Genomic DNA, 13,673 nt, shown 5'->3' on the forward strand with positions numbered 1-13,673 from the left:
GTACACTGCATAATTGGAACTTGCTCATACCACCAGCAGGGCTCAAAATAATTGCCTCTCTTTCATAGCACAAGCAGAAAACCGAACTAAAAGCTTCACATTTTTCATTTGGATCCAGCCTGTCCAAAGTCTGTCAGCTGAGTAAGAGGATTGGATTGCCAGCATAACACATGCACTCTCCAAAAAACAGTTTCCCCTTTCCTATTGGGAAGGGAAAGAGCATTTGAAGCCAGTGCATTAAAAAGTATCATTTTTTTTTTTTACACAAGCAGCACTGCTATGCAAATCCTGTTTTGGAAATTCCTACAGTAACTACACTGAGGCGTGCCCTTACTGAAAGTAAGGGCATCTACAGGTTGGTTGTATCTGCACTTAAATCCAAGTAATTAACATGTAAGTGCTGTTTCAAAAGAGACAATTAACTACCCTCTACCAGAAGGTTCATCAACAGTAACCTCAAAAAGTGTTCAGATTCTCCTTTTAACACAGATTAGGGGTTTGGTCACCTCTAAAACAGTTTTCTATCCCAAAACTTCAGCACAGCCTTGCTGAAGGGCCTTGGCTTAACACCAAGGCTGCCTGTGTATTGTAGGAGCAGAACCTAAAGAAAACTTCAAACATTTCAAACAAACAAAAAAAATCCCCAACACCATAGATTCCCATTCACCCTATTCCTGATCCAAAGCTGGGGGGGGAAAGAAGAAAGAAAAGAACCCCAAACCCAAGCACACAGCACATCACCTGGAGCTGAGTTAACTTTTACACTGATAAAAGCCATTGATCAAAGGTGCTATTAAGGTCAGCACAGTCAGCAGGTTCACAGGCATTTTCATTTTGGGACCTCATTTCAATTCCCAGGAAGGAGACTATACCAGTCCTGAAGACTTCACAGGACTACCCACAAGAAAACAGCCCCTCTCTGACAGCATCACATGGTGAGGAAATTGTTGAGGGATTTCACTCTTTTGTTTCTGCATTTATCCCTCAACATGAAAAGGGAAATCAAGCTAAGGCTTCTTACAAAAAAATCAGACTCGGGGTATTTTTTCACTACCTTAGAAATAATAAAGCAGACAACAGAAACATTATTGAGCTTAAGGAACAACCATGGAGCTATATCCATAAGACTACTGCAGACAGCAAGAAAAAATTGGCTCTACTATGAAAATTTAGAATAATTTTCATGGTATAGGAAATGGCATATTGAATAAATACCCTCATCTTTGTCTTATGGAAGGAAAGGAAGGAAATGGGCAACTGAAAAAAAGCTTAGGTACCTACTTTTGCAGTCATTTTTGCCAGGAGTTCTTGCAAATCCATGATTCCTTGCACCAGACTTAAGAAATCACTGCAGGTTGGGCATGCTCAATAGAGAAAGATTAAAAAGAAACAGAAAAGAAGGAAAAACACAATAACCCATAAATAAACAACAATCTATCATACAAGATTTATCTGAACATAAAATGCAATCTGTTTATACAGAATTCTTGCCTTCTGGAAGTCAGCACATGCAAAAATAACAAGCATGAAAGTATTATTTTTAAAGCAAAGAAACAATCTGTATGAAAAATCTAAAATAGAGACAATAAAAAAATTGCTACTTACTGCGATTCAGATTAGGACACTGTGTTATATATCCATTAGGTATAAAGATGATTTTCACATCTTGAATAACACCCTTTGCAAAAGAAGAGAAAACTGGTAATACAGATTACAAACATTCACTTCAATCTGTACAAGCTCTTTCACAAGTCATTTCTTCAGTGGATACAAAAAAAATTACCAGCTTACTCTACTTGTAAGGAAAATAACTGAAGGTGAACAAAATATAACTCCTCCTATCTCTCTGTGTGTTTGGAATATTACAGTGATAATACTGCTTTCTCTTTTGTAATCACCAAATATAAGCTGCTTAAACGTCTTTAAATGGGGTGAGACTGGTGAAAACAACAGTGAAATAATATCCATTGCTCAAGCTGATGACACACTTTTGCAAAAGACAAAAAGAAAACACAGCAAAACTCCTTATTTTTTTAGCCAAATAAGACTGTGAAATCAAACACTAAAAAGACAAGTACCTAGTGCCAGATGTAAGTTTACGCTTCAATTGCTTGGTTTCATTAAGCCTCCTAACATCTCAACAGGCAGTTTGGGTAATTGTGCCATCAGCCAAAATTCAACCCTCTCTCCAGCCCAGGCAGACAGAGAGACACCCTGTGCAGGACTGGCAGAAGGTCAGTGCAGGTTGTTTGGGGCTCCTGAACCAAACCAGGCATGACAGTGGGGAGGCAGGATCTAAAGGTCAGTGCCCACTGCACCCTGGCAGTCCCTGCCCTGCAACCACAGGAAGCAGCAGATGCTCAGTGTCCCTGCACACCTGGGCCCTAAAGGACCCCAGACACTTCAGACAGTCCAGAAAATGCCAAAGCTTATGTTTGTTCTCTTAAGCTGAGGATGAAGCATTTGCTGCATCTGTGACTGTGCAATGTACTTAACTTCACAGGATCCACTGGCTTTAATAATGTCATGGCCACTAAGGGAGAAGAGCAAGGGAAATCAAGGGACCTCTACTGCTGATATTTGCACTTCCCCTGACTGTTAATCACATGCTGTGACACAGCTCTACCTCCTCACAGATAGAAAAATTTCTTTAAACTGAAAACAAATTTGTCATGGCACCAGTTATTATCTAATTAAATAACTGATTTGCCAGACTGTGCTTTAATTTTCAGTTAAATTGCAATAGGGTGAATTTTGCAGACCAAGGACATCATCACTTGCTCACGTGCCACCCATAAACAGAAGCCTCAGATAGTCCTTAAAGCCCAGCAAGGCAAGTAACATTTACATGCTCATCTGTTAAAAGAGCAGAATGTAATCAGCAAGCACTGTTTCCTGCTTACTGTCTCATGATCAAATATTAACTGAAAATATTAACAGAGATAATCAGATCACCCTGTCTTTCTTGCAGATGTATATACATATATTAACCTTTTCACCTATGAGAATAATGAAACCATAAGTAATAAGTAATACTGTCACTGGAAATGGAACATCCTGAAAGCCATTTTGCATACTTTCCGTCAGCAGTCATCAGTGAGAAATTAGGCGAGGCATAAAAATATACTTCAACACTTAAGCCTCTGCAGTGAAAAGCTCAACCAACAGTAAATGAGATTACAAAGTACCACCACACCATATTGCCTAGCTAACAAGACACCATTCAGAGAGAATGGTGAATTTTTTCTTCAGCTTTTTTTTTTTGCTTTTTTTTTCTTTAGGTGCATCTTCAAATGTGTTTGTTGCACCAGAGTCACATTCCTCAACTGTCTTTCGGACAGATTTGCATTTAGACATAGCCCAAAGAAGAAACACAACTATTTTATGTGTCTTAATTTCTGTCTACATGAAAGCATATAACTATGTAATAACATATGAATATGAACTTCAGTTCACTAACATAGATGACTTCTAGGTCTATAAAACATCTGAAAATTAATTATTATGATCAAACACAGAAGTAAACTTTCCAAGGGCAGAAATTTTGCTGATGTATTTTTTTAATAGAAAGACTTCATTGTAGGCAAACACTTATTACAGCCATAATTATTGTAACACATATGGAAAAACTCTGGTTATTCCTGCTTCAGCATTAAGTCTAGCCTGCCAAGAGCTTGGATTTGTCAGTGGTCAAAATCTTTCCAGTCTTTCCCTTCCCAAGCAGACATGACCTTTATGTTATCAATAAAAACATTTGTCTAATGACAATCAAAGCTTCAGCTCAGCATCAGGACTTGGCTAGTTTGAAAAGCCTTCATCTGGTGCAGGCAGATTACCAGCTACATGATGAAATTCAGGTTCTGCAGCACTAAAAATCAAGCCCATCCCATGAGGACATAACGCAAAAAGCCCAGTTGATTGCACTTCTCAGCTATCTACTACATAGAACAGTCCTCCCACATTCTGTGAAAAGGCTCATACATTCCATGTGCTCCCCACTTCTGCATTTTCATTTCCTCCATTGCCTTTCATCCTCTTTAAAACCTACTTCTCCCACAGAGATAATATGATCCACACAGCTGTGCAAGTTGCACTGGCCAGGGCTGGGAAAGGCTCTACATGGTGGCACCAGCAGACATGTCTGAAACTCCTATGCCCTGGCAAAGCCATGCCAATAGCCCAGATTCCCACTCCATCAGCACCCTGCTGCCCCTCTCAGGGCAGCCTTGCCAGGCACCTGAACACCTGCCCACAGCACCACACTGAGTTTCACCTTAGTCCATACAACTCTGATTCCAAAATTATTACAGAGTCATATGACTACATAAATGATATACATGATACTGTGCAATAAAAACACGAATATGCTTCTCAAGCACCTAATATACAATCCCCAGACACAAGCAGGATCAATAGAGCCTGCTCTAGTAATTATGGAAACTACTCTCTTGCAACGTAAACCACCTTCTCACCAAGGCATTAATAAGCTCATTTCTGCACTAGCTCTTTGGAGGGACCCTTAGGGGGAAGGGTTCTCCTCAGCAATAAAACAAATTTTGCATATAATTCTGATCCTGAGAGCAATCAGATCCATCCTAGAGAGTGTTCCATAGATATCTGGCATCAATCTTTTTCTCCTTTCAGCTGCATTTTCTTAAGCTTCCTAACCTGATGATAATGGTTATCTCATCAGCCCTTAGCCCTGAAACAAACCCTGAGTTTGTGTGGCTGTCCTGGCTCTGTCCAGCACAGGGTTAATTTTTGCAGTAGCCAGGAGAGAGCATGGCTGGGACATGGGAATTATTCTACAGCACTCACACCACTGCAGGAGGCAGGGGAAGGGACTCTCTTCCATGGAGGAAGAGCTCCTTATGGTCAAGAAAAATATGGAGGAGGGAACCATCCAGTACCATCTATTATCAGGAACATATAAATAATTTATTCTCCTATATCTTTTGTTAGTAATATTGTTGCCATTAATGTTCATTTTCTTATCTCATTGCTCTTTCCACTAAATTAATCTTATCTACACCCATCATCTTCACCTTTTGTGCCTCTAATTCTGAACTCCATTCCACCACAGTGGGAAAGGAAAGGAGAAGTGAGAGAGAGCTAGATGTGATTTGAGAGAGTCTTGGTGGGGGGTACTGAACTGTGGAGCACCATTCATAAACCACAGCCACCTTAATTTTCTATACCACTAATGTCCCACCCAGATCCTACACCTTCCAGTTACATAATATATAAATATACACAATCACAGGTATCATTTCCATAGTCAGTAGCCATCCCTCCAAGATGTCTGTTGAGTTCATTTAATCCATCACTGCGGGCTCTACCCACCCTAGATGTCTCCCAGGACAGGAGGGCTGCCGTGCTGCTGGCTGGCTGCTGCACCAGGAGCTCAGATTGGTGTATGTGGAGCAGTCCATACTCACTGCCCATGGCAGCTATGGCATACAGTGACAGTGTCATGCAGCAACCAATATTATATATACATTTCAACAGTACAGATTGTTCTAACCCAAAAATCAAATCCCCTTGTGGTACACAGTGTGTTCCCCTGTCTCTCTGCATTACTCACCACGTGGACCCAGGTCCCTGAGCAAAAACAATTCCATGGAAAGGTTTGCCTTTGCTTCAGTTGCTCCACTCTGGAGCCTCCACCAGCATTCTTCTTGCAAGTACTGTCACTTTATCAGAGTCCTGTAGTTGTTCAGGGGTGAACTCCCAAAACACTGAAGCAGAGAGTTTCTCTAAATAGCAGCCCATTTTCTCCCACGTTCCATGAAACTCATGATTATTCCCCCTCAGGGCAGATCTCTGAATGACCCTCCTAGAAATCTCTGTCCTGACTCTAAACATGGTACTGTAGACCATACTGAGAAAACATAGCAGACATAGCAACAAGAAAATGCTTTCCTTAACATCCAAACAAAATTTAAAATTCTCAGAAGCTGTTTTAACAGGCCTGGAGGAGGAAAGGGGGGTGAAAAGCTGTGGAAAATCATCCCCCCACCCTTTACCCCACAGACTAGATATGTTTATTAATGGACTCCCCACAGAAGAACCCGAGGTAAGGGTAGGAGAACAACACTGAACACACATCCGAAATAACCCTCATTGCCCTTGATGTTATCAAGTCGTAAGCAGATATCACACAGATCAGCAACAAAGCAATCCTGATCCCTCTCCCCCACTGAAGAAGACCCTTGTGAGGGGCACATTAGGGAACAGACACAGGGTTAGGCACCACATCCCCATGAACAAGCCAGACAACACTGTGGCCAGTGCTCCACACCTAAAACCACAGATGCTTAAAGAAATTAAGTTATCCCCCTGCTCTGACTCTTGTATTCCCACCCTTCCTGCCACACATTAGCCACCAATTAAGGCTGTCTTGGTTTAGGAATGGTACTCCCCAGATCAGTATCCCCATCAAGACTCTCCCAAACACCAGGCTATTCTCTCTCCATCCCCCTTCCTCTACCCCTCCCCGCTATGGCAGGATGGAGTTGAGAACTGGAGGCACAAAAGGTGAAGATCATGGGTATAGGTAGGCACAATTTACTGGAAAGAGTGGTGAGGTAAGAAAATTAACAGTATCACTATCAATAACAAAAGGTACCAAAAAAAATGTATTCATGCAACAAGCTTGCTTTTCCTTACACACATTTTCATGGCTCCAACTCACATACAAAAATGCTAATTCTTTTTTAATGCTCTTATTTCCCTGCAGATCTCTGTTTACATTAAGGAAAATATATCTATTTTTTAATATGCTAAAACAGTGAAACAAATTGCTCTGAAAAAGAAAGGGAAATCCTGCTGAGCATATAAATATATGGAAAGAAATGTGTACTCTTTACAAACTGGCAAAATCCCAAGTTTTTGCAATGAGGAACATAAAAAAAGTAAGACTTCTGAAACTCTCAAGCAGGATTAAAAAAACCACAACCAATTATATATTTCTGCCCTGAAGAAAGTCAGTAAAATATTCAAGCACGCATAAAGCAAAGTAAAGCACTTGTCAGCTTTCATTATGATCAATAAAAATGGTCAGCTCATTAGCATATCATTAGCTACCCTGCTGTTTCCAAAGTGTTAACACGTAGAAATATTAATTTACAAACATATAATATCCCAGAGTTCTGAGGCTCTGACTGCCTGCATAAAATAAGAATTTAAGATGGGCGACTCCAATATAACTTCTTCCTTTTCCTATGTAGCCATAAACATATGTTTACCATCTGTGGAATAGTGGAAAGCTGCTGAGGTAAAAAACCAACAGCTGTAGAATAAAATAATACTATCAATTTCACTTCACAGTGACAGCTCAGCTGCTGGAGGATGAAATGCACTGTAGGTTCAGAGCAGCCCTCAGACTATCATTTAAGTCAAAAGTTGGCTTTTACCTCTGTTTCACAATTAAAATTGCTAGCTCCTATGCTGAAAGAAGTTCAGCATAATTGTCCTAGCTTGTTGGAAATCTGGGGACTTTGAGGAGACATCCTCAGAAAAGAGGCAAATTGTAAAATTGTCTTAGGAACTGACAGCTTCACATGGAAAGCAAGTGGGTGGTAAATCACCTTGGCAACAAATCCATGCCCAGATTGAGGATAGGCAGATTGGCCTCTTGCAGCTCTATGGACTCCTTTCACAGATAAACAGTCCTACTGTGCCTTGTTATCCAAAACTGGAATAAGTATCAGAAACTTCTGCCTTGTAAACAAGCTGTTTACAAACTGTCCACAGTTCCTACCAAATTTAATGCATATCAGGTCTCATGAGTCTAAGACAATTGACTGGAAGTACTTGTTGACTATTATTAATTTCCTTCCTCACATGCCATTTCATATCTGCTTACCTTAAAAAAACCATGTTTCCTGTTTCTCTGTCCAAGCCATAAATTGGTTTCAGGTGTCAAATTCGTTTCGGGGGGATCAATGACACGTTCATAAATCCTGTAGAGGGAAGACATTGCATTTACTTGAATTTTCTCTTTCCTCTGAAAACTTCCTTGACAAAATCAGGTAACAATAAAAGATGGAAAGCAGAACCAAAAATAAAACCCCTAAAAAATTCATTAAACACAGTATTTATCACTGATTGTGGTGAAGAAAGTATATTACAACTTTAAAATTAAAAAAATTAAAATCACAAATATATGAAGACTCCATAAAATTGAAACTCTACTTGTGCACCTGTGCAGCACTAGACTAAAGAAATAACAGCGCCAGAATCCACCACAGTAGATGCAAAAAAATAAAATAGGATCATCTTAGTCCAGGGTTGTCTTTCAAAACCTACCCTAGAGAAAAAGTGCAATCACACACAAGATCCAACCAAATCCAACAACCCCTTGAGGCTTTCAGACTGGTTAGAATTTTGAACAGGCTTTGCAAAAGAACTTTATGCCAATCCACTCCCTTTTTTTCCCCCTCTACATCTGTGTCATTCATCCTTGCACATGGATCTTCCCCCCCTTGTTATTGGATTTCCTAAGGCTGGGTGCTCACGTGTGGTGCCTCTACTGCACATCCACCTTGTGTCTGCCACTAGCACAGGTCTGGCACAGAATGGGATCTCTTTATGTATGCCTGGTATCTAACAGTGACAGCAAAGTAATATGATGTCCATAAGCAACCTTTATGTACTGCATGAACTTGGCACATGACTGCAGCAATCTGCATACCAAATTTCTAAAATTAACTCATTAAAAAATTGCTGTAACACAATTTTTAAATTAACAAAGTATTTGGAGTTCTAAAAAGGTTTTAATTGGGGTTTTGTTTGTTTATTTTTAGAAAAGCTGTCATGAAGTTTCCATAACAACATTTCCAGGAACAAAGACTGCTATAATGATATCATCGTTTCAGGACATGAAAAATTCAAGGCCAGAGTTACTGACCCTGGGTTCTCATATTGCTATGTCACATCAGAGGGAGCCATGAACTTCCTTCTTCATAACAAAAATAGCATGCTTAAAAAGAATTATGGAGGAGATGATGAAATCTATTTCTATTACTGTCCAGTTTACAGGGAGTATGCATTGCTATGTAATCACAGCAGTGTGACAGGCAAGAGAAGAGACTCTGAGTCTGCCAAGACCCCTAGCTTAAAGAGGTGAAATTATCTGTGATCAAATTCTTTTTCTTTCTTTAAAGCTATGGCTTTAAAACAAATACGAAAAACAAACACCAAAGAAAAATGGAAGTCGATCAACTGAACTTATGTTCACAATTATACTCCATGTGTTTCTGCCAGAGGCTCACTAAGTGTAATCAGTGATTTTTCACGCTGCAAGTTGCCATGGGTATTGGGTTTGTATTGCAAGGCTTAGGCAGCAGGGGACTACAAGGGTGGCTTCTGTGAGAAGCTGCTAGAAGCATCCCCCATGTCCAGCAGAGCCAGTGCCAGCTGGTTCCAGGATGGATCTGGCACTGCCCAAGGCTGAGTCCATCACTGATGATGGCAGCACCTTTGGAATAACCCTTTGAGAAGGGGGAAAAGTTAATGAGCAACAGCAATTCCATGTAGGGAGAGGACTGAGAACACGTGAGAGGAGCAGCTCTGCAGACACCCAGGTCAGTGCAGAAGGAGGGGGAGAAGATGCTCCAGCACAGGAGCAGAGATTCCATGGGGAAGCAGGTGATCCCTTGGAGGTCCATTCCCCATCCCCCTCTGTGCCATCTGTGGGGACAAGGCAGAGGAACATCAGGAGTGAAATAAGCACAGGAAGAAGAAAAGGGTGGGCAGAAGGTACTTGGTTTTACTTCTCATTACCTTACTCTGATTTAACTTAACAAATTAAACTAATTTCCCCAAGTAGTCTGTTTTGTCCTCAGCAGTACTGGGTGAGTGATCTCTCCCTGTCCATATCTAGACCCACAAGCCTTTCATTATCTTCTTTTCTCCCTTGTCCAGTTGAGGAAGGGAGTGATGGCGTGACTTTGTTGGGCACCTTGTGTCCAGCCAGTGTCAAATCCATCATATTATACTCTTGGAAAATTCATTTATTTGCAGAGGCCTAGAATAACATCCCAGTATTAAAGAACTTCTAGAAAGATCTATAAAGTTATGCCAAAGTACAGACTCCTATATCCCACCCACTTTTGCTTATCAAAAAAAGGAGTAAACATTTGTCAAGATGAAATAGAAGCAATATATAACAAAACCAAAGTCTAACACTTTGGTTTTTTTAAGAAACAACAAGAAAAATCTCAAACCTAAGAACAAAATAGTTATATGAAAATTACAGCTTAAGAATGTGACTACACAAGTCAGAAGACTTGTTGTAATATTCATAATTTCGTTGCTAAAGTTTATTATAATTATCATCAGCCCTAACTCATCACATTTCATGCGCATGATGCATTCAGAGCTCTAGGAAATTTCTATCTCTACTATTTAATGAGGTCTATCTATAAAATTACCATGTTGAGCTGTTTTACCTGTCCAAACAGCAGAACAAGCTGATATTCTTCTAAAGCAGGTTTTGAGAATTAGAGGATTTTTGCATGCACTGTCTCTATCAATAATTTAAAGTATAAGTAGAGGCCTTCTGTCATACCTCATGCAAAATTGAACTGCACAAATGCAAAACTGCAGCAAAATACTGAACAAGAAACAAAGAATGACATGGTCCTTGAGCATGAACTCCTTGAGAGCATGTGTACTGAACTGCTCTATCATATTAGGAATTCATATTTGTATATATAGCGTAGCTTTATTTATGATTTTGGTTAATAATGCCCTCACTGGAAAATTCCTCATCTCCTGAAAAGGCTAATCGATATTCAATAAAGAAATTCATTTCTCCTATCATATAAAATCCCAGTGCTGACCAGGTTTAAAAACATTACTTATTGAAGAATATTTGATTTTTATTCACCTCCCCTAATTAAAGTTGATAAAAGAACTCTACAATATCTATCTGCAATAGCATATTAAAAAAATCAAAACCAGACACTGTTGTATGACAGTTCAACAACAGCAAGTTAGGAAGACAAATCAGAGACAGGCTAATGAGGCTTATCTTGTCTTTTCTGATGATTTAACACTCTTTCAACCTATGTGGACAGGGCTGTAGTCACCTTCTTTCCAGTCTCTTCACAAAGGGCCATCCTTATGACACAAAAGCTCAAGATTCCCCATATTCCTCTACTGTTCTACTCTAATTCAAATAATATTTCTGAAGCAGGCATTTACCTTAAATTAAGGGTTCATTAAGGTTAGTTTGTGCCTTTTTCCACAGAGGTTGACAAGGTTTGTTTTCCTTAGATCTGCCTAAGAAGTAACAGGCTTAGGACTCAAGAGAGGACATGAGATGACATGTAAATCTGTCCTTGATTATCTTTTTATGACAAAAGACGTTTTGGTTGACACCATCTGATTTACAAACTGTGTCAATTTACTTTATTATTGTATACTGTTAAACATCATCAGAAAAAAAAAAACCTGGCAAGTATACACACAACATGTTGCTATTCCTGTAAGCTCCTCTATACTCTTGGGAAATGAAAAGGTGGAAAAGCACATCAGTTAAAAAAAATTAAAACAAAACTAAGAAAGCTCAAACAAACAAAATATGCACATTAAGCTTCCACATCACTCACTTTCCCCTACTTGCCTTTCTGGGCTGAGGTGCACCATCTTCTATGGCTTTATACCCGTGTGACCAATATTCTGTATTTGGCATATGAATAGCTAAATTATACACTTCAGCTTATGAAGTGCTGGTCTAGAGCTCCTTGGAGACCAGTTTCCAGCACATTTGGCTTTGATACCAACACAGAGAAATGCACAATACACTTCACAAGAAAAGGCATGCTCAGAAAGAAGACTCGGGGGAACTGTGGTCACTAAAACTGCTGCAGACTGAATAGCCCCTCCAACATGAGGAGACCCAGGTCTCTAGGTTAATGGAGGCTCTACTACATACTTCAGGCTTCCAGATTTATGATTGCTGCATTCACTTTTCAAGAGAAAGCTTGATTTGCCCCCACTTTACGCCAACATATTTCAAAGAAGTTAAACTATAAAACCAGGGTAATAGAACCAATCCTACTGTCTTGAAATGCTCATGCTCAGAATACATTCAGTAACCACTGACTGATTTAGCAAAATACAGTAAGAAATACATCTGTTAATCAACAAATACCCATTATATTCTTGTGTTTTGTATCCATATCTCTACCCTGTCTGCACACTTTGATTCATTAAGTATTCTTGTGCAATCATCAGAATCCCCTCTCCCAAGGACACATTTCAAACAGGTGACTCTGCCATAATGAAGACAATATGCAGAAAATAGAGAATCTATAAAATAATCAGCAGATTCCTGAAAGGAGACATTTCTAAAATATTTGCATTCTAATACACACACACATCTTGCTCTGCATAGAGGAAGAACTTCTCTAGAAATCAAGCTCTCTTGGACAAGGAGACAGCTCCCTTCCATGTACTCAATATCAATTATTTTTATCATCTTCATAATGTGTAAATATACAATGGTATAATGGTATATATCTAATATAGAATGGTAGAACAAGAAAATACCCTCATTCTATACATGTGCAGACTGAAACACAGACAGATTAACCAACATCACAAAGACAGTGTCTCTGCCCAAGATCTAAGCCTTTAGATTGAGCATGACTAAGGCTTAATTGCCTCTCATACTGGGTCACACTCCCTCTAGAAAAAAACATGACATGAATTGTCTCTTGCAGTGAAAATGAATTCTGACACATAACTTTTATAAGCAGAAGTTAACACTTTATTTCCACTTTTGTGGAGATGCAGCTCTAGGTCATAAATACAGTATTTGCCATGCCAGATGCATTTTTGAAACTGCTGAAATATTTAGCAGAACATGAAAATAAACTTTGAAAATAAATTAAATGTCTGCTCACATTAGGATACATCAGCCAACATGGACTGATCAGGAGATGCCACTGCCTAAAATTCTGAACCATAAAATAGATGGCAACTCAACAGTCACTACAAAGCAGCACACCAAATCATGATATTTTCAAATTCTTCCATGTCTAAAATATGAGTAGGTTACTAAAATAGGAACATTCCTTCTTCTACTTGCAGGCTGGATATGAAAACCCTGAGATTAGCTCAGTTGGTTAGAGCATGGTGCTAAACAACAGCAAAATTGAGGTTTTGGCCCTCACATGGGCCTTTCACTTAAGCACTGGACTCTGGTCCTTGTGGGTCCTTTCCAACTCAGAACATTCTCTGAAATTTGTGAACATGCACAGCCCTGAACTGCATTAATCAGGCTTGAAACAGAGATTTAGACTGTGAGGGTATAAAAGCCCAGGGGTTCCTTTGTTTGGGGTCCCTCCTCAGAGTGAAGCTCTAAATTTCCATATAGAGAACAGGTGTTGAATTCATCATACCCCATTTTAAATGTCCCAAAAGTTCATACCTACAGTGGAGCTAGTTCTCTAGATTCATTTAATGAAGAGACATAAGTGTTTCTAGGGTGTGATTCATCTTACAGTAAATTATTCACTCTCTAAAGGCCCCTCCAACAGCTGCACAGGAGCCCTTCCTGACATCAGGGTGAATCATCAAAACAGATTTTTGCAATTCAAAGCCTGATGCTCAAAAATTACACTCTCCTGCAACCATTCATTACCCTGTATACATCCATC

The 13,673-nt window shown here is 39.5% G+C and overlaps 1 protein-coding gene across 2 annotated transcripts in view; it reads right to left on the minus strand.

Annotated features, from left to right (window-relative positions):
• Nucleotides 1-13,673, minus strand: part of NELL1 (neural EGFL like 1) — a 291,050-nt gene that overhangs the window by 226,385 nt on the left and 50,992 nt on the right. For both annotated transcript variants that reach the window (XM_053944628.1, XM_053944627.1), the window contains exons 5-7: nucleotides 7,868-7,964; nucleotides 1,606-1,678; nucleotides 1,282-1,364 (exon numbers count right to left, since the gene is read on the minus strand). In XM_053944628.1, the coding sequence (XP_053800603.1) occupies nucleotides 1,282-1,364; nucleotides 1,606-1,678; nucleotides 7,868-7,964 (253 nt within the window). The remainder of the gene's footprint in view (nucleotides 1-1,281; nucleotides 1,365-1,605; nucleotides 1,679-7,867; nucleotides 7,965-13,673) is intronic.

The sequence above is a fragment of the Vidua chalybeata genome, chromosome 6, assembly GCF_026979565.1.
Source record: "Vidua chalybeata isolate OUT-0048 chromosome 6, bVidCha1 merged haplotype, whole genome shotgun sequence".
Lineage (NCBI taxonomy): Eukaryota > Metazoa > Chordata > Aves > Passeriformes > Viduidae > Vidua > Vidua chalybeata.